The 25757-nt window shown below is 36.6% G+C and overlaps 2 protein-coding genes and 2 pseudogenes across 2 annotated transcripts; 3 read left to right on the top strand and 1 right to left on the bottom strand.

Annotated features, from left to right (window-relative positions):
• Positions 1 to 951: 951 nt before the first annotated feature.
• On the top strand, positions 952 to 4071 carry LOC114381288 (annotated as a pseudogene).
• Positions 4072 to 5428: 1357 nt separating this feature from the next.
• LOC114381645 lies at positions 5429 to 6772 on the top strand (annotated as a pseudogene).
• A 10870-nt stretch (positions 6773 to 17642) lies between these two features.
• On the top strand, positions 17643 to 18938 carry LOC114382792 (peroxidase 31-like). The gene has a single exon (XM_028342406.1). It carries the CDS (start codon positions 17689 to 17691, stop codon positions 18640 to 18642), a length of 954 nt encoding a protein of 317 aa, XP_028198207.1. The 5' UTR covers positions 17643 to 17688; the 3' UTR covers positions 18643 to 18938.
• Positions 18939 to 23045: 4107 nt separating this feature from the next.
• LOC114382474 (U-box domain-containing protein 40-like) lies at positions 23046 to 25451 on the bottom strand. Its single transcript, XM_028341926.1, has one exon. The coding sequence runs from the start codon at positions 25114 to 25116 to the stop codon at positions 23293 to 23295; it is 1824 nt and encodes a 607-aa protein (XP_028197727.1). The 5' UTR covers positions 25117 to 25451; the 3' UTR covers positions 23046 to 23292.
• Positions 25452 to 25757: the final 306 nt, after the last annotated feature.

Here is a 25757-nt window from a genome sequence, read left to right as displayed (position 1 = left end):
TTGGTTCCTGTGTTTAAAACTGAATCACACTGCAAACATACATTTCATTATATTAATTTTTGTATTCTACCTTCAAATAAACTTGAGGTTATTTTAATTGATGATTTATAATATAGGTGAAGTTGTGGTATGCTAAGTTTGATATTTTGATTTTTTTTATTCATATATTTTACTTTTTTTCTTTAATAACATTATTCCCATTAATAAAAATAAGCCACTAATTAAAGAAATAATTTAATATAAATATATTGCAGTGAAATTATTTTTTTACATTATCCAAATTATTAATTTATTAATTGTTATGTATGATAAAATTATTAATTTTTATGATAATTACTAGAAAAATTATAACTAGAGTGATTTCAATTTCAATTTGATGCACACCTTAAAAATCTTTACAATGATGGTTTATGAAAATTAATCTCCTATTCCTGCTATGATTCCAGACTTTGCTATTAATGAAATTTTATTTGTGTATTGATAAAAAATGTATAAAGCACCATTCCTTGAAAACAAATTAAAAAACAAAAAAGACAAAAGCCAACATAACCAATATCCAAATTACAGAAAAGATTGGATTAATTGTTTCAGATTCAATATTACTTCAAACTGATCCATATTAATTACCAAACTGCAAACCTTTTTATTAATCGAATCCAATTATTTCTATCTCAAAACCAATTCAAACTAAATGCGAATACTTTTTCTAGAACGAACACAAGGACTCCATTAACAACCTTGAATAAAAGGGAGAAGGGAAAGGAAAACAAAAGATGGTGACAAGAATTATTTAAAAAAACATCATGTCTAGTATAGAATTTTACTTGGACTACCAATTGTACGTCTACGTACCAAGTTGTCTCAATTTTATGATAAAAATCATAGATGCGGTGTTGACTTGACTTACCTTATTCCCGTGTTTACAATGGCCTCAACCATTCAGTGACTTCATGCTCATTATTGATCAAACCCATATAATAATATTTCTTCTTCATAACCATCATCTGTCAAGAATTCACTGCATCACAAGTTTCTAGTTCTAAGTTAGCTGTGCCACTTTACGAAACAGCATGACACAGTCTGCATTGTATGTGATAAGTGAAACATTCTTCCTTCCTTATTTTGTTTTGGTTTTTTACCTGAAAACTCATAAACATGAACTGCTGATTTTCATAATATTACTTATTATGTTGGATTTTGTGTGCTTGTGGTTGCAGACTTAGCAGAGGAATCGAGCTTGCATCTTCTCTCACAAGCTCTGCAGTGCTTCTTCGCATACCATGGGACGTTATCACGTCCCGTTATGCAGGCATCATTACCAGCGAGGGAGAGGGAATATCATGGAAGCTTTTCAGAGAACCGGGTTTGGATTTGACGATTTTAGCGTTTGATGTCACACAAGATTCTTCTAATCCTCCAAAGGAATTGGTTTACTCTAATGCTTGCGGGGAGAAGATTTTCCGTCACTTTGAGTTTCTGCATACCAAGAAAAGCCCATTTTTCTCTGTTAACAGCGCTGCAATTTTACTCTTGGATAAAAATTATGAGCAGCTTGATCAGTTGAAATCCGAGGTACATCTCCTCCCTTCCCTTGACCAGTTAAAAATTGTTTACTTAATTCGGAAATTTGGATACTGAATTGCATGTTGTATCTGTGACTTGAATGAAAAACAAGGTATTCCCTGTGAATCTAGAACTACAAGTAATGTGTGGTTGATCAAACTTATTAAAATTAAATAACATTCCTACATAAAATTTTGTGGTGTTTGTGAGAGCTTAAGTATCATATGTCTATGAAGTTCTAGTGGGATAAGGTGTTGTTGTTGTGGAGAGAGCTTCAGTATCATATGTCTATAAAGGTCTGTGTGGATAAACTTTTCTATGAGTACTTATAAGATAATAAGATGAAAAAAACTTCTCTGTAAACTAGCATTTACCTATGCATAAGATAATTTGCAGAAACTCTATTGTAAATTACGTCAGTGCTTTTATTTTCTGCAATCAAACCCACTTCTGTTAAATAATGACATGACTAACTTGTTGCCATGCTACAAAAATTATATCACATGGCAATCTATATCCCCATGTTATCTTTCTTTTCTTCCTCCTCCTCTGTTTTGCCGAGAATTGAGCATGAAGTTCTTGTTAATTTAGTTTGTATGATTAACGAATGAAAGGATGCTATATGATAATTAATCTGGTGAGCTTATTTACAGTTTATTTCAACTTATTTTAATAAGTTTTCTAAATAGTTTATGAAAATAACTTATATGCAAATAATTTAATCTTATTTTTCTTCCCTTATTGAAACAACTTATACATGACAAACACTTATTCAATAAGTTCCTAATTAAACTGTTTACCCAAAGGCAACCTCTAGAAGTGATTTATATTACACATATCAATATGTTAATATTTAGAAACCACAATATGTTTCCGATCATACATTGTTCTTCATCTACAAACCTTGTCACATTCTTAATGGTTAATGCAGATTAATAGCTCCCCTCGATTGATTGTTACTGGACTTGGTCTTGGAGGACCAATTGCTTCTCTGTTCACTTTATCACTATTAGATACCAATAATGACAAAAAGAAACCCCCTCTATGCATCACTTTTGGTTCTCCCCTTATTGGTGACAAGAAATTTCAAAAAGCCATATCACGTAGTTCAAATTGGAATTCTTGCTTTCTACACGTTGTGTCACTCAATGACCCACTTCCAAGGCTCTTCGTTACAAATTCACCTGCTGCATCGACTCCTCAAACAAGTGCCTACATGCCTTTTGGAACATTTTTATTGTGTTCTGATGTAAACTCCACTTGTTTTGAGAACCCTGACTCTATTTTGGAACAACTCATTGCAATGGGCTCAATCCACACTCAGAATCAAGGATTTCAGTCTTCTGACTATGGAAATATTGTAGAAAAGCTAAATGATAAAGTAATTTGCAAGGACTTCAGTACAACACATTTGCAGGTATGTGAATATCTTCTGTTTCTTGAACAACTAGAATTATCTAATTCTAATTGAGTCTTATTTAGACTCGTTATGTGTAATAAGACTAGTATCTTGGTAATTGTAAATCAAATTTTTTTCCTGATCTTGTTTCTAAAATTGACTTGGCAGCAGCAGAACATTGATACCAATACTCTGGAAACAAAGAGTAAAATACAACAAAAATTCATTTTCCCAAGGAGGGTAATTATTTATCCAGCCAAAAAATTGAATGAAATGAAGGTACATATGGCCCAACTTGAATGGTACAAGAAGAAAACAAAAAATCAGCGAATAGGATACTATGACAGCTACAAGAATATGAACTCACCAATGGATAATGATGTTATTTACTACCATAAAATGCTCACAAATTACTGGGAAGAGATGGTTGAAGAAGTAGAGATGAAGCCTCAGAAAGAAGTTGCAGCTTTTCACACCCGCTGGCTTTATGGTGGGACTAATTACAGGAGAATGGTTGAACCCCTTGCTATTGCTCAATACTATAGAGATGGGGGTAAAGAGTATATGACTCAAAATAGGTCTAAACACTTTGTACAGTTGGAGGAATGGTTAAACGAAGAGAAAAAAAGCCACAAGTGATTTAAGCAGTACAAGTAAGAAGAATGTGGAAGCACTTTTAACTTTTGACTCTTGCTTTTGGGCACATGTTGAAGAGGCTCTCCTTTCATGCAAGGAGTTGGAGGTTGTGAGAGAGAAGGAAGAGACGTTGAAGAAATTGGTTGAATTTGAGGAGTATGTTTATGAGTTGCTCAGGAATTATGTTGTATCACCAGAGATTTTCTTGGCGCAAAGCAGCTACATGCGTTGGTGGAATGAGTATCAAGCAATTAAGGGAACTTCATATAATTCAACACTCACAAGTTTCATGAATGATGCAAGGAAGCGTGAGCAGTATACTTTGGGAGCTTATGATTTCCCTTGATGCATGATAACCATCTTATATATAAAGCATGTCTTTCAGAAGTGTAATAAATGAGGATTTCATTGAGAAATTAATTACTGGTGGATTTGGTTGTTTTATTATTAATAAAATTTTATTTCTATTTAAAGTTGTTTAGTGTTTATGCTGGTTATTGTGATCATTACGGAGCTTTTCATAGAGGCAACTGGGGGCAGCTGTCCCTCCATTTTAATTTTTGTCATAGCAATGTTGCACAATCTATCATTTTTTTCCTACATAAACTATATCCCTTTTATGATAAATATCTTATTGTGGTAATTTTTTAGTTTGGGGTTCTGGGAATCAATTGGTCCAAAGCTATATAAATCTAAAATCTGCATTATGAATTCTAACAAACCAATTTATCTTATTTCGATTTAATCGATCCTCAATTTTTAGTCCGAAACTAATAATAATGTGAAATGTGAAGAGCCTTCACTTTATACTATTACAATAAAAATTTATTATAAATTTTTTTATAGCTCAAACTTTGAAAAAATTTCTATCCTACTTTTGAACACATCAAGCAATCAATAAAGAAAGAAGAAAGAACTTATCTAATACTAGATTTCATGAATGATTGTGAAATTTTATTGCTTTGTTAGAAGAAGGATAGTTATATTGATTTGGTACACTCAAAAGACGACATTGATATAATATGAAATCATCATTATAATGATTCAAAATATCACATATTTGATCAATCAAAGAGATTCAACAACTAAAAAAATATTGATTCTTCATTGAGATCCTTCTTTTCTTCAAACGAAAAAAATAACAATAGAATCAAATCAATTTCCTAAAATTCTTTTTAGATATTCCTTAATATACTAACTATTCATGGAACATGAGAAGCAGATAAATAATCATCCGTTTCTCCAAGAAATCAAAGAATTTCTTGGGAATCTTGCAAGAACTTCTCGATTTCTTTTTTCTAATAGATGACCTGAATTTTGTCTAGGTTGAATCCTAATAAAAGGTCTACTAAAAATAAAAAATTATTGATGAAAGAACAAAAGAAACATCTATGTTCTTTTTAGGTGATTGGAAAATAAAAAAAATAATTATGTATTTACAAAATACGTCTCAATTCATCATATTTCATCATATCTTAAATATGATATGGTTTCAAAGTGAACTTACTTTATGAGTGGAAAAAATAACCTGATATTGTTCTAAAAAGATATATACACTATCATGTGAATTATTATGGCTTTGCGAATTTATGTATATACATGGTCCATGATAAAATTGAGATTATTGTTATTACATGAGGTCAAGTTCATCTCTGCTCTCTCCACTATTTCTTTCAATCAAAATCTCAAGAGCTTCGAACGGATTGCATGTTGGTCATTGGGAATTTGGATCTGTTACTGTGCTTTCTTTGCTTTGGTGCTTCTATCTGAATTTTTAAGAGTTAAAGTGCGTTTCTATGCTGAACCGTGGGTGATACGAAATATACCAAAATGTTTGGTAGGGAGCACACAATCCAAAGATTGAAAACAACAACTCAAGTTATTTCTAAAACACTTTTATCGTATTTTAAGTAAGCCTTATTAGACTAGTTATTGTGTGTAACTAGACTAGTATTTGGTAAATTCAAATTTTCCTAATCTTTTTTCAAAAATTGATTTGGCAGCAGCAGCAACAACAGCAGGACATTGATATTGATACTTTGGTAACAAATTTGGAAAAACTTGAGGATAAATTCATCTTGCAGAAGAGGAGAAAATTTGATCCATTCAAGAAATTGAATTTCATTAAAATAGACATGTTCTTTCTTGAATGCTATAAGAAGTATTGTAAAGATAAAGGTATTGGGTACTACGAAAGCTACAAGAGCATGGCGAAAACTTCCGATCTTGATTGAATACGTTTGCAAAGACATTTCACAAACTACTGGAAAAGTATGGTCGAAGAAGCAGATCTTAATCCCAAGATAGGAATTGCAGCCTTTGGTAAAAGCTGGATCTATGCTGGTACTAGCTACAGGAGAATGGTTGAACCCCTTGTTATTGCTGAATACTATAGTTGCGGAGGTAAAGAGTATGAAACTAAGAACAGACCTAGACACTTTGCACAGTTGGAGGAGTGGTGACAAAAGCCAGTACAAGTAATGAGGAAGATATTTGTGATTTGGATTGCAATTGGGATTGGGGTTTCTATTGGGACTGGTGTAGTAATGTTGATAAGGATCTTGCTTCCATAGCGGGTTATAGTTCACATATTGACCAGCTTTTGCTTTCAAGCAATGGGTTGAACGATGTAGAAGAGAATGAAGAGAATTTAAACACAAGAAGCAAGAACAACGAAAAAAATAATTCCTGCTATGAAGCATGTATTGATGAGTTACATCTTTCCTGCCAAGGGTCAGTTAAATTAAGCAGAAAATATAAAGAAATTTGAGTTACATGTTGACGAGGCTGTTCTTTCCCACCAAGGGACCTTTGCTGTCAAGGAATTGGATGAAATTTTAAATAGAATGAAGGAAAATGTGCAAACTATTTTAACAAGTGATTCATGCTTTTGGGCACATGTTGAAGAAGCTCGCATTTCATGCAAAGAGAAGGAATTAAGAGACATTACAGAAATTGGTTTTGTTTGAGAAGTATGTTTATGGATTGCTCAAGAATTAAGAAGTGTCTCCCGAGATTTTCTTGCCGGGAAGCAGCTATATATATATATATATGTTATGGTGGAACGAGTATAAAGTTATGAAGGGAACTTCTTATGATTCAGAACTCGCAAGCTTCATGAAGGATGTTAGAAACTACGAGCAGTATGCTATAGGGGATTATGATTTCTTTTGAATTATATTGACCATCTAAAAGTTTGATGGTGAAGGTTCCTATTATTTTTCATAAAAAAATTTAATCTCTAAATTTTTTAAAAACTCATTATTTTAGATCCCAAAATCTCATTAAATAAATTTTTGTTTAGGGACTAAAATCTAAAATTTATAGAAGTTTAGAGACTTTAACTGATTAAACAAAAATTTAGAAGGTAAAAATCTAAACAAAAAAAAGTTAAATGACTTGAGAAGTCAAACTCTTGTTCAAAGAATAAAATTGAATTTCGAAAAAAAATTAAAGACTTGAAATTTTGTTAACCCAAAAAATATAGGGAGAGTGTTAGCAACCACCTAAACGACATCACGACTGGGCCCGAAACTGCAGATACAAGGCCCAAACGAAGAACATCGAGACCCAGCTACCTAATCGACTACGAGACATGATGGAAAGAAGAAGCTTCCATAGTTAGCTGTTCCAAGTAGTTAGGGTAGTTATCAATTCTGTTATCGATTCTGTTAGTACCGTTATTCGGTTAAGAAAGCAACATAACGTCCTTACCTTGTATAAATACTCGAATATGCAATAATAAAGGGCATGAAAAAGTTACGTAAATGTTCTCTCTCTTATATTCTTAGGAGGTTACCTTCCCTCGAAGCAAGGCCCATTCCCCCTCCCGCTCTCACTCGCAACCTCTGCTCTTATCACTGGTCCGACCTGCCGGCGCTACGTCCACCATGGCTGACCATGCAACAAGGAAAACTACCACCGATAGGCTTGAAGAAGCTATTACTCGTCTCTCTAATAGCCAATCCTCCCTCCTAGATAAACATGCGGACCTCGTTGACAAGTACTCTGAACTTTCCGGCAAGGTGGATACACTTCTTGATCATCTCCACCTCCGATCTCCGGCTCGAGAGCACCATGGGACCTCTTCCCAGTTTCATCAGCGTAACTCCGTCAAGTTGGACGTCCCTAGGTTTGACGGACGTGACCCTATGGGGTGGATCTTCAAGATCTCACAACTTTTCGAATACCAGAATACGCCGGAAGAAGAAAGAATCACTGTGGCCTCTTTTTACCTTGACGGAGCTGCGTTAAGCTGGTACCAATGGATGTTTAGGAATGGGTTTATTACGTCATGGTCAGGTTTCTTACAAGCCCTCGAATCCAGGTTCGCTCCTTCCTTTTATGATGACCCGAAGGGGGCGTTATTCAAGCTAACACAACGACGCACGGTTAATGAGTACTTAACGGAGTTTGAACGGTTGGCCAATCGTGTTATTGGCTTACCCCCACCATTCCTATTAAGCTGTTTTGTTTCAGGTTTAGCACAGGATATTCGAAGAGAAGTGCTAGCTCTCCAGCCCATTTCCCTTCCCCAGGCCATGGCCCTTGCCAAGTTACAGGAAGACAAGATTCGTGACCGCCGGCAAGCACCACCACGAGGTCACAATACACCATCACCATCCTATGCTCCTCCTAGCCGGAAACCACATTCTACATACGTTCAAAGAACTCCAGAAGAAATGGCCCTTCGTCGAGAAAAGGGGCTTTGCTACAATTGTGAGGAAAAATGGAGTTCCACACACAGATGTAAAGGACGCGTTCTTTTATTCATCGCTGACAACCCCTCCTTGCTACCAGATGAGCCCAACCCCGAACCTCCTTTACTGCCGGAACCGATTCCAGCGTGTCCCCTCGACCTAGACACAACCTCAGATTTTACTTCCCCTCACGTGAGTCTCCACGCCCTTTCTGGCCTCCCCTCCTCCGAGACCTTCCGACTCGTCGGAATCATCAATCATTCCTCCCTCACCATTCTCATAGACAGTGGAAGTACCCATAACTTCCTTCAACCCCGACTTGCCCAGTTCCTTCATCTCAAAACCGAAAACACAAACCCACTTCACGTCCTGGTTGGCAACGGCTCTGTCCTTGAATGCAATCAAGTTTGCCGTGCTACTTCACTTCTCCTTCAGGGCCACCAGTTCACGGTCACGTTCCATTTGCTCCCTATCAGTGGTGCGGATGCTGTATTGGGCATAGAATGGCTACGACAATTTGGGCCTGTTATTACTGACTACACCGCGTTTTCCATGAAGTTCACCCATATGGGCCGGCCCATTGAATTACACACTGATATCTCCACTGGACCAAAACCAATTTCGGCCCCTCAAGTTAAACGGTTATTACAAACCGGATCCGCTTCAGCCCTCTTCCACTTAAAAATGATACCCGACCAACAACCCGACCCATTACTTCATCTTCCTCACCCGATACCTGCGGTTGAAGCTCTTCTCACTCAGTTTCATAAGCTATTCCGACAGCCTTCATCCCTTCCTCCCCCACGATCCATCGTCCACCATATCAACCTCCTACCAAACACAACCCCAATAAATGTAAGACCGTATCGTTACCCACAATTCCAGAAATCCGAAATAGAAAAGCAGGTCTTAGAGCTCCTCGAATCCGGTCTAATCCAACCCAGTATGAGTCCTTACTCCTCGCCGGTATTACTTGTCAAGAAAAAGGACGGAACCTGGAGAATGTGTGTCGATTACCGAGCTCTAAACGCAGTAACAGTTCGAGATCGGTTCCCGATACCCACGATCGACGAACTTCTGGACGAGTTAGGAGGCGCTGCCTGGTTTTCTAAACTCGACCTCCGGCAAGGGTTTCATCAAATACTCATGCACGGCCCTGACGTGGAAAAGACTGCCTTTCGAACCCACCAAGGGCACTACGAATATCGCGTAATGCCCTTTGGGTTATGTAACGCGCCGTCCACTTTTCAGGCGGCAATGAATACCTTGCTAACGCCATTTCTGAGGAAGTTTGCCGCGGTTTTTTTCGATGATATATTGATATATAGCAGGACACTAGCTTCACACCTTCACCACCTCGAGCTCATCTTCCAGACTCTTCTTCAAAGCCAGTACCATCTAAAAAAGACCAAGTGCCTTTTCGCTCAGAAGCAAATCGAGTATTTAGGGCACGTTGTGTCCGGCCAAGGAGTCGAGCCGGAACCCTCCAAGGTCCAAGCCATGGTGCAGTGGCCCACGCCGTCCTCAGCCAAGGAACTCAGGTCCTTCCTAGGACTCACAGGTTTCTGCAGAAAGTTCATTAAGAACTATGCTATGATTACGGCCCCCCTCACTTCCCTCTGCTCCAAGGAAACATTCGAATGGCCCTCGAAAGCCCAGTCCGCGTTTGATCGATTAAAGGCAGCTATGACTTCAGCCCCAGTCCTTGCGTTACCCGATTTCGATGAACCATTTATCATCGAAACAGATGCTTCCGGCGCCGGCATGGGCGTGGTTCTAATGCAGAAAGGCCACCCTCTCGCGTTCTTTAGTAAGCAATTCGGCCCACGAATGGTTCATGCCTCCACTTACGTCAGAGAACTCCACGCGATAGTAGCTGCAGTCCGCAAATGGCGCCAGTACCTTCTGGGCCATCCTTTCACCATTTTTACCGATCATAAAAGCCTCCGCGAGCTCATGTCCCAAGTTATCCAAACACCTGAGCAACACTACTATCTTTCTAAGCTTTTGGGTTTCGACTACACGATACAATACAAGGTGGGTTCCTCAAACGCAGTTGCGGACGCTCTGTCCCGTACTACTCCCTCCGGCGAGTTCCTACTCCTATCAGTGCCTCACCTTGACTTCATGCGTGACTTATGCAACACCCTCCATTCCAGCAACGAATTTCAAGAACTATTCTCCAAGGTACGTGACAACCCTGGTGACTTTCCTGACTATCGCATTCATCAGGGACTCATCCTCTTCAAGAATAGAATCTGGCTCAACAGCGATAATCCGTCCATACCTAGCCTCATGTTCGAATTTCACGCAACTCCAATCGGAGGCCATCTCGGAGTGACCAAAACCACCCATAGGTTAGAGTCTAACTTCTTCTGGTCCTCATTACGAAAGGACACCAAACGATTCGTGAAGGAATGCACCACGTGTCAGCAGACTAAGTCTAGCACACAGCGACCTGCCGGCCTTCTTCAGCCTCTTCCGCCACCGACTGGAGTCTGGGAGGACATCTCCATGGATTTCATTACCCAACTCCCTTCTTCTCACGGTTATACTACTATAATGGTAGTTGTCGACAGATACTCGAAGGGTGTTCACCTTGGAGCTCTGCCGTCGAACCACTCAGCCTTCAAGGTCGCTTCCTTGTTCATCGATATCGTCTGTAAACATCACGGCTTCCCGAGAAGTATTGTCTCCGACAGAGACCCAATCTTCCTCAGCTCCTTCTGGCGTGAGCTTTTCCGACTCAGCGGAACGAGACTCCGTATGAGCACGGCTTACCATCCACAATCGGATGGTCAAACCGAAGTCATGAATAGGGTTCTGGAGCAGTATCTCAGATCCTTCGTTCATGCTCAACCCAATACCTGGTATTGTTATCTAACAATGGCGGAATGGTGTTACAACACCTCCATTCACTCCAGTTCAGGAATGACGCCATTTGAGGTCATCTATGGCAAACCACCACCAACACTTCCGCATTACCTCCAGGGAGCATCTACGAACGAAGCTGTGGATTCCATGTTACACTCACGCCAAGAAATTCACCGAAAGCTGCAGCAGCGTCTTCGTAAGGCACAAGACGCCATGAAGAAAGTAGCAGACGAAAAACGCCGTGACGTCAACTACAGCATCGGCCAGTGGGTCTACGTTAAGTTACGACCCTTCCGGCAGCGTTCCGTCGCAGGTTTAATACACCCAAAATTATCCAAAAGGTATTTTGGGCCATTTCAGATAAGTGAACGTGTAGGGCAAGTCTCATACAAGCTCAAGCTACCCGACGAGGCAAGAATCCACCCCGTATTCCACTGCTCACTACTACGCGAGCATCACGGAACTCCACCCACCCAACCCGATCGCTGGCCCTTACAGTTTATAGCTCACAAACCCGTCGCACGACCCTTGTGTATTTTGGACTCTAAACTCGACACTTCATCCTCTCCGCCAAACCAACTTGTGTTAGTGCAGTGGGCGGGACAACCTCCTGAGGACACCACCTGGGAGTCATGGCCGGAAGTTCGCGACCTTCACCACCTTGAGGACAAGGTGGTCTTCACGGGTGAGGGTATTGTTAGCAACCACCTAAACGACATCACGACTGGGCCCGAAACTGCAGATACAAGGCCCAAACGAAGAACATCGAGACCCAGCTACCTGATCGACTACGAGACATGATGGAAAGAAGAAGCTTCCATAGTTAGCTGTTCCAAGTAGTTAGGGTAGTTATCAATTCTGTTATCGATTCTGTTAGTACCGTTATTCGGTTAAGAAAGCAACATAACGTCCTTACCTTGTATAAATACTCGAATATGCAATAATAAAGGGCATGAAAAAGTTACGTAAACGTTCTCTCTCTTATATTCTTAGGAGGTTACCTTCCCTCGAAGCAAGGCCCATTCCCCCTCCCGCTCTCACTCGCAACCTCTGCTCTTATCAGAGAGTCACCGTAGATTTTACTGATTGATGAAAAGCAGCTACATGAAATGGTGGACTAAGTATAAGGGAATTTAAGGTAATGCAGTACTAGCAAGCTTCATGAGCAATCCTCATGATTATAGTGAATGTCCTGTCTGGTTAAGCAGTGTACAATAAATTATGATTTCATCTCACTCTGCACCTTTTAATCATTTTACATTTCCTTTGTTGATTTTGCGTAAGGATCTTGGATTTATCTTCTCCTTTTGTGATATTGGAAGCTCTTAATTACTATCGTCTTTCCCTTACAAACCTACAGTCTCATCCTTCTCAAAAATTTGAGTGTCTGACTACAAGAATATCATGCTTAGCAAGGGAAGTTAACGACGAAAAAAATCTCTCTCTAGCCAGGATTTTGTGAAGGTAACATCTCTAGCTAATGAAGGATTAGAAAAGGATCTTTTCAATCACAATTTTCTTTCTGATCAGAGAGGAATTAGTGATAAAATAAAGTGTCCTTACAAATCTCTTGTAAAAATTATGCTAATTTTAACAAAGAAATTATTCCATCGCAATTTCCTAATAATATCTTTATAAATTTTAGATGAAAGAAATTTTAACACACGCTAAAAAAAAATATTTGTTGCTAGTTCTTCACAAAGGTGATTAATTATTTGAAAATGTTTGTTGCTAGTTCTTTACAAAAGTGATTAATTATTTTTAGCGAGGGACTACGCTAATCCCTCCCAAGGCATACTTCTATTTTGCAAATTAAGTTTAGTATGTAAAAATAATATGAAAAAAATAAGTATTATTAATTTAATAAATAATTCTTCTTTTTATTAAAAAATACTATGAATAAATAACAGTATTACTTAGTAGCATAATTTAATAAATTGTACAAATACATTATAAACATAAAATATGCATTAGATGATATATATTAGATTTTAAAATTATTTTACATCATAAATCATAAATATTACTCACATAATAATAATATTGCAATTTAGAGATTTTTTAATTAGATATTTTCACATAGTAATTAACACATGATTCTCAATTTGAATTTTTACCCTCGAGTCTATCTTTATTAGACATTTTATATCTGTTTTTTAAATTTTTATTATAATTTAATGTCTTATTACCACTTTTATCACAATTGATTATTTATTAGTAAATTTCAACCAATAATAAAGAATATGTTCAAAATAGTGTGTTATCAGCATTTTTCTAACTAGTTTTTAGCTTGTGCATTGCAAAGGATAAATATTTAACTAAATTTTATAATAAATAAATATTTTTAAAATATATAAATTAATTATATTATAATTTAAATCTATAATAAATAAATATTTTTGTACTTACAAATTAAGAATCTTGCTATCTAGGGTTCTTAAAAAATTGGTTAAGGAACTAAAATGATGAAGTATTTAATGTGAAAATCATAACAGAATATAAAACAATCATGAGCGTGAAATTTTGTGCATCTCAATACAAAAATTTCATTTTACTTTGTTAACCAATATCCTAAAAATACTTATTAGTATTTATTATAAGAATGTGTTAGAGAGTCTCTTGTTAGCGCTCCTCTTATCATACATTAACCTAATTGGAAAGTTTAGCCAAGTGTAAAAGATAGACTCATCACATGAAATCATAATTTAAATTTTTACACTATGATCATTACATTATTGACTAATTAAAATTTATCAAATATATAAATTTTATAATAAGAATTTAATATACGTGTATTATTAGTTTTAAACTTTTTCTATTATAATTAATTAGAAACTATCTGTTGATATATTTTTTGTAGTTATTCTAAAATAAGAATTTAATATACATGTATTTTTAGTTGAATTTTTTATTATTAATTAAAAATTATCTTAGATATAAGTTTTTATATAATTAAATTTTGAAATTCTTACTATAAAAATCATATAAATGGGCATTGTTATTGGCACCTCCCAATTTACTATTAAAGCCTTACAACTTTTTTCTTTTTTTTCTTTACCAAAATACTCCTAATGGAAACAAGTTTCTATTTATGTTAATTGCTTCAAAATTTAACACAGAGGAAACAAGTTTCTGTCCGGTTAAATTGTTTTTTAAAAAATAACCCAATGGGAACAAGTCTTTGCTATGTTATTTTTATAGATTTAGGGGTGTGAATTCAAATAAACAAATAGAAATAAGTTTCTTTTGTATTAATATTTTTTTTAAAAAAGAAAATAAATAACAGACAAAAAAGGATATGAAATCAAAATACACAAGAAAACCAAGTTTTCACTAAATAACACAATGAAAACTTGCTTTCCTTGCATTCAATTGAAAATATTTACCATGACCGAAACATATAAATAGAGTTAATTAAGTTTTTACTTCTTAAATTTTTATTTTTTTTAAATTCAACTTTTAATTCTTAAACTTTTATTTGACGGGTCAAAGTATCTTAATTATTTTTCATTAAAATTTTTAGTTCTTAAATTTTTTTTAGTCATCAATATCCTTCAACTTTTAAAAATTTTAATTTTTAATCCCTAGACAAAAATTCGAACCCCATTATTTTTATTTATTTAATGAAAATTTAAGGGATAAAAACTGTATTTTTCAAAAATTAAAAACTAAAAACCTTAATGAAAATTGATAAACATTAATCAGTGAAACAAAAATTTAAAAACAAAAAATCTTAATAAAATAAATTAAAAAACCTTAATCAATCAAATAAAAATTTAAAAATTAAAAACTTAATTAATCCTAGCTATAAACATTGGTGGTACCACCACAACCTCCCTATTGTCTCTATAATGAATATCACCATCACCACTAACAGTTCACTTTGCATTGGTTAAACTGGTTTTATATTTTCTTAATTTTATATAATATTTTAATAGTAATTAAATGATAATATAGATAAAAAATAATAAAAACTTTAGAATTTTAAAACATCAATAATTTAAAAAGAAAACCTAAAACATTAAATTACTGATAATAACTATTAGTTTCCTCATCGTGCAAAAACCAATTTCGATCCTCTCCAACTCAATTTTCTTGAATCATCACGCTGTCAGAATTTAATCCTTAAGCTTTACAACAAAAATATTTAAATCGCTAAATTTATTATTATACAATAATTAGAGAGAAAAGAATATAACGAGTAAATTATTATTTTAGCTTCTAAAAGTGTAATGCCCTATCACATTAGTTTCTTAAACTGTTTTTTAAAAACAAAATCATGAAATTTTCAATTATTCATCTAAGTCTTTAAATTTAACAAACAGCAACAGTAATAATGCGAAAACCCATCCAATCAAATACAGAAAGCTATATCCATGTATTTCCTTAAATCAACCCAACCATCTTTAATTCAAAAAAATAGGTCTTGAACAGAATTGTTAAAAAAGTAAGTTCTTTAAGTCGATTTACGTCGACTTGGTCGGCATCCAACAACTCCTCAAACGAAAGGCCGCCATAATTCTGGGGAGTGCTCGATCGACCAAAACTGGGGAATATTTTCAATAAGATCTAAAATTTTCTTTGTAGGCTTAGGCCAAAGAACTTATCTTTGAAGCCTTTGTATGACCAAGTATACAAATTCAATAGTCTCTGTCCGTGGACACTATTGACCGACACCCATGCTGTTTTTTTTTGTGTGTGTGTGTTTGTAAATTCAAAAAAATAAATTTTTTTATTAGTCAGGCACAATTGCTATTCCTAGGCAACACATAGAACCTTGAAATACCAAACAAACACCCAATTATTATTGTGTGTCTGGATGAAGCAATTAAAGTAGATAAAATATTTTATTTGTGATATTAAAATGCCTTTTTATAAAATAATTTGTTTGGATAAAATATTTTAAAAGTAATTAAAATGTCATTATTTTTTAAAGCATTTTAATAGACTAAATTGGAAGAATTTTAAATTCTTACAAAAAATAGAAAAATTAAAATTCTCCATCCACAAACACGCTCAGAGACCTCTCTTCCCCTCTGAGCCACTTACGCAACGCTCTCTTCCCTTCTCAGCCACTCTCTCACGCTCTTTCCCCTCTCAGCCACCACTCTCTCACCTTAGGATGGCATAGCCTTAAAGTTAAGGGCGAGGTTCAAACGAAGAAAAGCTTATGGTGGATACCTAGGTACCCAGAGACCAGGAAGGGCGTAGTAAGCGACGAAATGCTTCGGGGAGTTGAAAATAAGCGTAGATCCGGGGATTCCCGATATAGGTCAACCTTTCGAACTGCTGATGAATCCACGGGCAGGCAAGAGACAACCTGGTGAACTGAAACATCTTAGTAGCCAGAGGAAAAGAAAGCAAAAGCGATTCCTGTAGTAGCGGTGAGCGAAATGGGAACAGCCTAAACCGTGACTCTCTCGCACTGCACACACAAGTAAGTTTCCTTTACGATTTCGACCCACTCTCTTGCTATGTCACATGTTCATTTTATTCATTAATTTGTGATTTATTTTTTATTTAGTTGTTTGATTTCATTGATTTTGTATTGTGGGTACTCATTGTTTGACTTCTATTTAAAATATATAATTATCACAAATAATAAAAATATAAGTTTAATAATCTTAGAAAATATAAGTTAAAAAAATATAAGTTTAATAATCTTAGAAAAATACCAAAAACATACTCCTTCAACAGATACTTTAACTTATTAATTACAATTTATTATAAACTATTTGGAGTCACAGTTATTAAATAGGAGAAAGTGTGTCCCTATATACTTCTAAAGACTAAAATAATCTATACTCAAATAGTAGTCTAATGGACGGTTTGATAGGAGAAAATGGGATTTCCTGCGCTCATATAAATAACTACGTAAATTCTTAAGCATAAAAAATAAAATTTATAAAATAATAAAATAAAATATACTACTTATTACAATTAAAAAAAAAAAGATAAAAAAATAGATCAGTTACAGCTGAAGGATCCTGCCATTGTTTGCTAAATGCAGCAGGGAATCTTAATCCAGACCGGAGAGTGTCTGTATTTTGCAAAATCACAGCAATATCCTCCGCCCCACCGCCATGTTAATCTAGATTGTACGGCTAAATAACTAAATATTAATAAAATTTATTTTTTTTAATTTTATTTATAAAATACTACCAACATTTTTTAATCCGGAGTAAAGTTTAACAAAATAATTATTTCTAAAAAAAATTAAACTTTAATATTATTAAGAAAATTGAATCTTAATACATTAATGATAATCCATTGATTAATACTATTGCCAACTAAAAAACGATAGCCGTTGATTGTCGCCAATCCATTTCCAGCAACAACATTGCCAGCCCACAGCGCGTCGCGTCCCCACTCGACCTTAACCAAACGCACACATCCCGTGATTCCATCTCCCACTCCCCCACACTGGCGCGTGTCCCTCACTCTCCACCTCCTTAAACTTCATCACTTACTACTCACTACTCATCCATTCTTTTGTTTTCTTCAAACATCACAACAATGTCTCCATTTTCTCTCTTCCTCTTCACCACATTGCTATCTTTTCTCGGCGCCGCCAACGCGCGACTCACCTTGGACTTCTACAAGGACACTTGTCCGCAGTTCAGCCAGATCATAAGGGACACCGTCACAAGCAAGCAGATCGCCAGCCCCACCACCGCCGCCGCCACGCTCCGCCTCTTCCTCCACGACTGCCTCCTCCCCAACGGCTGTGACGCCTCCATCCTCCTCTCCTCCACGCCCTTCTCCAGGGCCGAGCGCGACGCCGACATCAACCTCTCCCTCCCCGGCGACGCCTTCGACCTCGTCGTCCGCGCCAAGACCGCCCTTGAGCTCGCCTGCCCCAACACCGTCTCCTGCGCCGACATTCTCTCCGCCGCCACCCGCGACCTCCTCACCATGCTCGGCGGCCCCTTCTTCCCCGTCTTCCTCGGCCGCCGCGACGGCCGCACCTCCCTCGCCTCCGCCGTTCCTGACCACCTCCCCACCCCCGCAATGCCCATCTCCCAAATCACACAAATCTTCACCCACCGCGGCTTCTCAATCGAAGAATTCGTGGCTCTCAGTGGGGCCCACACCGTCGGATTCTCCCACTGCTCCCAATTCGTCACCAACCTCTCCAACTCCTCCTACAACCCTCGCTACGCTCAGGGGCTTCAAAAGGCTTGTGCAGATTACAAAACTAACCCTACCCTCTCCGTCTTCAACGACATCATGACGCCCAACAAGTTCGACAATGCTTACTTCCAGAACCTTCCGAAGGGTTTGGGTGTTCTGAAATCTGACCATGGTTTGTATAGTGACCCCACTACGAGACCCTTTGTGGAGACTTTTGCGAAGGATCAAAATAGATTCTTTCAGGTTTTTGCTAGGGCCATGCAGAAGTTGAGTCTCTTGAATGTGCAGACTGGGAGGAAGGGAGAGATCAGGCGCAGGTGTGATCAGATTAATTGATTTTATTTATTTATTTTTTGTTGTTTGAATTTGATAATGAGATGAGATTTTATAATTTATAATGAGAATGATACCTCTGTTGTTGATGAATTTGATGGTTTTGAGGTTGATTATTTATACATACTACATAGTGTTTATGAGGTGGAAAGTGAATGGGGGCATTGGGGTATTTAGATTTGAGGAGTTATTGTTGTTCTTCGCCCTCTTGTTCTTTGGATAAATGATGAGTCTGAGTCTGGTTCTCGAATGTAATATTATAAGATTTAATTAATAAAATTTCTCATTTTGAGCTCTCATTCGTTTTTGGAAGATATTAGAAGCTAGTGTTTCGGTTTGAGATTCCACTTGATTAATGATATATATAATGGTGAAACAATTCTTATTTCAGAAATTAGCTTTTGCCATAGAGTTAGATCTAAAACTAAATTCTAAATGTCATGAAGAAAAAATAAGCTAAATTATACTAATATTGTATTAGTGTATATCATAGTGATTGTTGTTGAATATGTTAAGCTACGTGTTATGGTTTTTATTGCAGCATTCACGTATGTCTAGTCATGTCAATTTCATACTACAAAAGATGTCTTGCTCTATGAGAAGTGTGTTAAAGATCTCATATTGATTAGTATTAATGTCAGAATAGTATATATAAGTTGGAATAATCTTCACCTCATAAGCCAATGGTATTGAATTAAGTTCAAATTCAAATTTATATCCTCCCTTAACTAACTATATGGTGAGAATAGTATATGTGAATGAGAGACAATTTTCACTTGATGAAGTAGATTTTAGGGATAAATTCAAGTTTCAAGAGTCTGTATTGATTTTGGCGAGCAGATCAGTAGTACTGTAGTTTATTCATCGATAATGGATATAGAGTTTACTAATAGATTTGTCATGGAAGTACGCATTTTTTGTTGGATAGTGTAATTAGTGCTAAGTTAGAGGTTGTAGTAAAATAATAATTATGCGGAGGATGCGTAATCAAGTTATGATCTGTGCTTAAATAATGAAAACGTTACTGTGGGTGGGGGGTGGGGGAGAATTTGGCAAAGCAATATTAAAATGCAGGAGATACCCTTTTGATTTTGAAAAATACATTTTGTCTGCAGTGTAGCACAAGTTTTGTCCCTTAGGGGGGTGTCTTGTAACAGCTGGTTTTAAGGACCATGCATGTGCATACATTATATATACGCCCATTTTATTATACAGATGCAGTTGTTGCGGATGTTTTAATGTAACAGAGGCGCCGCGTACGCTATATCTAGTTTCTAGATCAGTTGAAACTAACTGAAAGTGATGAGATTCATCTTCAAGGCATAGAGATTATTGATGAAGTATACTCTATCAATTCTAACAAAGTTTTATTCACGGTTAGAAAATCAAACACCTATATGTTTAAGAAATTTAATCATTTACTAATTATATTTAACCTGGAATATTAAGTATTCCTTCAAGTTTTATAGAAAAAAATATAATTAAAAGAAAAAATTTAAAAAAAAACAACTATTAATTAAATTTTTTATAAAAAATTAATTATTGATAAAACTAGTAAACATTTTATATCTGATACATAAATCATCCATAAAATCATCACTGAAGTTTTAATGGTGAAAGTTATTAACTTAAAATAACTGTTGAGTTTTTAGGAGGTAACTTTTTTTATTTTGACTGAAGGCATGGGGTGCTTTGACTATTGGGTGGGTTTTTTAAGTTAAAAAATGTTGAAGTGAAATTTGCGGTGATTGAGGAACGAAATCTAAACCGACACTGGCTTTGTGTTTGGTCAAATGATGAATGTGCAACCCCATAATGCAGTTAACGTGGGACCTGGTATCATGGTTTCTTTTCCATACTCCACGGGGCAGAGTTGCTTATCATTCTTCAGGACGTTAAACATCTTTATTGATTATTGCCGAAAAGAAAACTTTATCATGGAATCCGGAACATCTTTGTGATGGTTTTATTTTGGTACACGCGGTTTGCTGTTGTTTCCAGACCAATTAGGTTTGTCTCCCATTTTCAATAAAATAAAACTCTCAAAAGGATTCTCTGTTAAGATTTTTCTTGAGTACTACCTTTTAAAAATAATGAATTTCATACTAGATATCATTATTTAATTTTATTAATCTCAAATAAAAAATAAAATTATTTTTAAAATATCTTTTATTAAAACTTATTATCATAAATAAAAGAGTCATTAAAAATAAAATTAAAATTAAAATTAAAAGATAAATATTTTAGAAATAATAGCATTAAATAAGATAAGATTATTTAAATTTATTTATATTTAAGTTTAACATATAATATTTTTTTTTATACATAAGTCCAGAGAGAATATTACAAAAAGTGAACTAGATTGAATACTAGAAATTTAGTTTAAATGTGAAATAGAAATGACTTGCATAATTAAAGTGACACATGTTAAATAGTACAATGTACTAAAACATTTTTCTTCATCCTAGGGCATCTAATCTAAATTTTTTTTTAAAAAAATAATGCTTAACTATTTAACTGTTCTCTTTTGCATTTTGGAGATTCCTATCAACTGACCCTTTTCTTCTTTTTTTTGGAGGGCGATGAGTGTGGGGACAAACAAACTATCCCCTTTCTTTATGAGCCCCAAAATTTGTTCATTTGGGTCTCAATAAATTGTTTGGGGTCTCAGTATATGCGATTGAGAAATGCGAGGGGCCTATTCTGGCAGATCTGAGATGGAAGTGGTAGATTACAGTTTTTTGGATTTTACTTCCTACACTTCCATCTTGATCCTGCACCCCCCTAATGAAAAGAAATATCCCTCATCCTCTTCACCAACACCCCCATGCAGGACAAATCTTTGCTATGCCTGCACTGCAGCCACCATATTTTTGTCTGTTGAAGTCTTTCTGGGGAGCCAAAAGCAAAAAGGAGGGTGTAGAAAGTGAAAGAGCAGTATTTTTGGCTGGCATATCTTGATTACATCTTCACCAACACCCCCCATGCTGGAGAATCTCCACTATGCCTACGCTGTATCCATCGTGTTTTTGTCTGTTGAAGTCTTTTTGGGTTCAAAAAGTAAAACGGAGGGTGCAGGAAGAGAAAGAGCAATATTTTGTTGATTAGTCCTTACCTTAGTTGCGTTATTAAAGTAGGGCCACAACTACCCTGCATCCCATAAATATCAAGCACCGCCCTCTTTACATTTGGAAAATATAAAGAGACAAAATTATCCTTCCTATCTTACCTACAACTACCCTTACCCTCGTTCCTTTTCAGTTCCAACGGAATCATGATTTTGTTGTGTTGGGGATACAACAAAATTATGATTCCGTTTTATATTTGGCACAAATAAAACATAATTATGTTCCTGTTAAAACAAGAATGTTACATTGTAAAAAATATACAACAAAAGGTATTTACATTGTAATATAAGTGGGTGTGAAAAAAAAATCAAAATGGAAATATGTTTTTGTAACAATAGAAATGTTAATATATTTCTTTTTTGATATTTTTTTTATACCCCCACAGCAGAAACATATTTCTGCTAAAAGGGCATTTTGGGGAAAAAATATTTTAATGCACATGAAGTAATCCTCCGCGTTGTCTCCACAACTAATCTATCTAGTTGGAACACGTTGAAAATGAAAAGGGTATAATATATGAGCTTAAAATAAATTCAGATACCAAAACTTTGAGTGAAAAAGGAAAGAAAAAAAAAAAAAGAGAAAAACCCAAAAGGGAAACATAACCCGCTACAGTCTGTAGAAGATGGAATAAAGTCGTAGCATAAGCATATACACCGACGCTCCTTCAGCACTTTCTGCTCCAAAAACATCAACTTTATTACTCTTTCCCCTTCATTTATTCAATCAGCATCACCGTCCTTTATTTTCCCCAGCTACATAAATCTAATCAACAATGAACTCTCACAACCTCAGTTCAGCTGAAAAACCTTCGCTATTTCCATCCCTCTAAACCCAAAGAAAAAAAAGTTAAAAATGAAAGAGTTTAATTTGTATGATCTATCAGTATACTTTTACACAAATATTTAATAGGAATTTATCCTCTCATCACATCTATATGAATATAATGACGTAATAATATGATTAAATCCTATTGAAAGACTATGTAAAAAAGGTTAACTTAATTATACCTTTTATCTCTCCTTTTCTCAATTTCTTCAATTTTGTTCCTCCATTCTTTTTCCTACAAATTTGATTTTATTATTCTAATTATGCAATTTTGGATGATTTGTTAACTTAATATGCAATATTTAATAGAAACATTATTGTAATGCCACACCAACATTTCTATCAAATATTGAATGTTAAATTAATGATAGAGCAAGATCACACAATTAACATAATGAAGATCAAATTTGCCAAAAAAAAATTAAAATAAATAATAAGGAACAAAATTCATAAAACTAAGAAAATCAAAATTATAATTAAGTAAAACAATTTACACTGATAATACATATAAATCAAATTAAAAAGAAAATACTCACATTTACCAATTCTTCATCCAACTTCAAAAATGATAAAAACAATGGAATTTTTTTTTTTAGAAGAAGAATCCAAAAGCAGCCTGTGAACCAAAAGAACCTTAATTAACAACCTAATCTTAAAAAACCAAACATTTACATTTTAACAAAATATTCAACTGTACTCAAAACTGGGCCGAGTTAGGAGTTGAGTCGTCCAACCCAGCACCGAGTCTAGTCCTAGTCCGGCAAGGCAATCCCGAGTCGAGCAACTCCTCCCAATCCACATGATCCTCTTCCTCCACTTCCTTGGCCCTCATAATCTCCAATATCTTCCTCACCTTATTCCTAGCTCTCTCAGTCCCCACCTTCTCCACCTTTTGCATCACCTCCATCACCCCAGCCACCTTCGCCACTGCCTTAAACCTCAACCCGCCGTGGCTCAGCGCGTACATCACCGACACGCAACTCTCTCGAGTCGACCCGCTCCTTGACTCGGCCCCACTGAGCAACCCCACCAAACACTCCACCATGCCCGCATCAAGCATCGTGGCCCTCCCGTCCGACCCGGAACCCAAGTTCCCCAAAATCAACAAAACCCGACCCGTCATGTGACCCGACTTAACCATATTCAATAGAACCGGAACCGAACCGAGTTTAACCATCTTGGATCGGTTACTCTGGACCAAAGACAAATGGTAAAGCGCCAATGCCGAGTCATGCCGAGTCCGCTCGCTCTCGGATCGGAGCATGTGAAGCAACGGTGCCAAACCCCCCAAAACCCCAATCGCGGTTTTGTTATCATCATCCAATGCCAAACTAAACAACGCGCCCGCACCGTGCTCCTGCGCCTCAGAGGATCCAAACTTCAAAACCTCGATCAACGGCGGAACCATCCCCGACCGCACGATCTTCACTTTATTACTCTTCTCCAACGAGAGGTTCACCACCGATGCCAGAGCGTTCACCTGAACGTTCACGTGCTTCGACAAAACGAGTGAGCGTAACGCGGAGAGTAACCGAGGGGTGCAAAGTTGAAGCCTTGTTTCTTCTCTTATTCTCGTTAGTTTTCTGAGAGAGATAAGCGCTTCTTCGATTGCATTGAGTTGAGGGTTTTTGAGCTTTGTCATGATCTCTTCTTCTTCTGGGATTGTCGCGGGTTCGAGTTCTGAAGACGAAGGTGAAGAGTAGTAGCAGCAGCTCGGGCGCGTGGAGAACTGAAGCGGCGGCGTTGAGGCCGAGGTTGTCGCTATGGATTCCTCGGAGCTCGTGTACAAGTGTGTCGGCCTTATGGGAACCTCGGTTTCCGCGTGGTGGCAGAGGTTCTTCACTGGTGGGTTTTCGTTCAGAGAATTCAAAATCAAATCTTTGTCGGAGATTTTCTCTGGGTGTACGAGGTTTGCGTTGGAGGAGATTAAGGTTTGTACGAGGTGGTTGTTGTTGTCGGGGTGTGGTGGGTTTTCGCTCAGGGAGTTCAGAATCAAATCTTGGTCGGAGATTTTCTCTGGGGAGGGGTTTGGGTTTGTGTGTACGAGGTTTGTGTTCGAGGGGTTTATGGTGTGTACGAGGTTAGGGTTGGAGGAGATTAAGGTTTGTACGGGGTTGTTGTTGGGGTGAGGAGGAGGTGTGTGGGTGGATTGGCACCATTTGAGGATGGCTGATTTGAGGGCGAGGTTGGGGATGAGGGTGGAGAAATCGGGGGTGGTGCCGTCGGGGAGTTGAGGGGTAAAATTGACATTTTTGCAGGCTTCGACGGAGGAGCGTTCGTAGGAGTGGCCGGAGGAGACGATGACGGGGTCGAACATGAGGGAACGCGAAATAGGACAGAGGAATTCTTCTGGTGGGGTTTGTATTTGGGTTTTGGTTTTGGTTTGGAAGAAGATTTTCTTCCATTTCAGCTTTGGTGTGTTGGGGGTGGGGGTTATTGGTTCTGATTCTTTTGGTGGTTTTTTGGGTGATGATGGCCATTTCTTGTGGATTGTGAGCTTCAAGCTTTGTTGAATCTCCATTGGGATGGTTCAAGTTATGCCCTCTCTCACACGGTTGAATGTGAGAGAGTTAATTGAGGGGTGTCATCGGAGTTTCAATAACATTGGGTCTTTTGTGAGTTTTGAGTTGATGGGGTTACTAAAATTAGGTGATAGTGTTTTGGGCTTTTAGGTGTGTTGAAGAGTAGAGAGGAAAGTGTGTGTGTGACCGAAGTGATGACTCGGTGTTGCAGTTGCAGGGAAGGGTGTGGGAGAGAGAGAGAGAGAGAGAGGTTTGGTTCCTTTGCTTTTGGAAAATCTGCCCAATTGGAAAGAGATTGAAGGGAAAGTTGAGGACTACATTGAGCACTACACTAGCCTGTGAATATAACTAATGATGGTTAAGAATAATGTTTTTTTTTTTTACTTATAAAATTAGACTACATTAACCTGACAATAGACAACTCGTGGAAATATAGGTATTTATATATTTATATAATATAATTAAATTTTAATCTAGATACGTGAGGATTAGTTTTGATTTGTATGAGTCCTATTTCTTTTACACTCATACATTATTTATCCTTTTTATATAACAAGAAGTGGCTTTCAAACAGTATGTGTGAGAGATAATTACTACGCGTGGTAGATTGGCTGTACAATGTATCCAGAGTATGTATACG

This window comes from Glycine soja, chromosome 13, assembly GCF_004193775.1.
Source record: "Glycine soja cultivar W05 chromosome 13, ASM419377v2, whole genome shotgun sequence".
NCBI classification, from domain to species: Eukaryota; Viridiplantae; Streptophyta; class Magnoliopsida; order Fabales; family Fabaceae; genus Glycine; species Glycine soja.
This window is presented reverse-complemented; position numbering and strand designations above follow the sequence as displayed.

Coding starts and splice junctions, on each gene's coding strand:
- LOC114382474 (XM_028341926.1), bottom strand. CDS start 25,116: ATGGAGATTCAACAAAGCTTGAAGCTCACAATCCACAAGAAATGGCCA.
- LOC114382792 (XM_028342406.1), top strand. CDS start 17,689: ATGTCTCCATTTTCTCTCTTCCTCTTCACCACATTGCTATCTTTTCTC.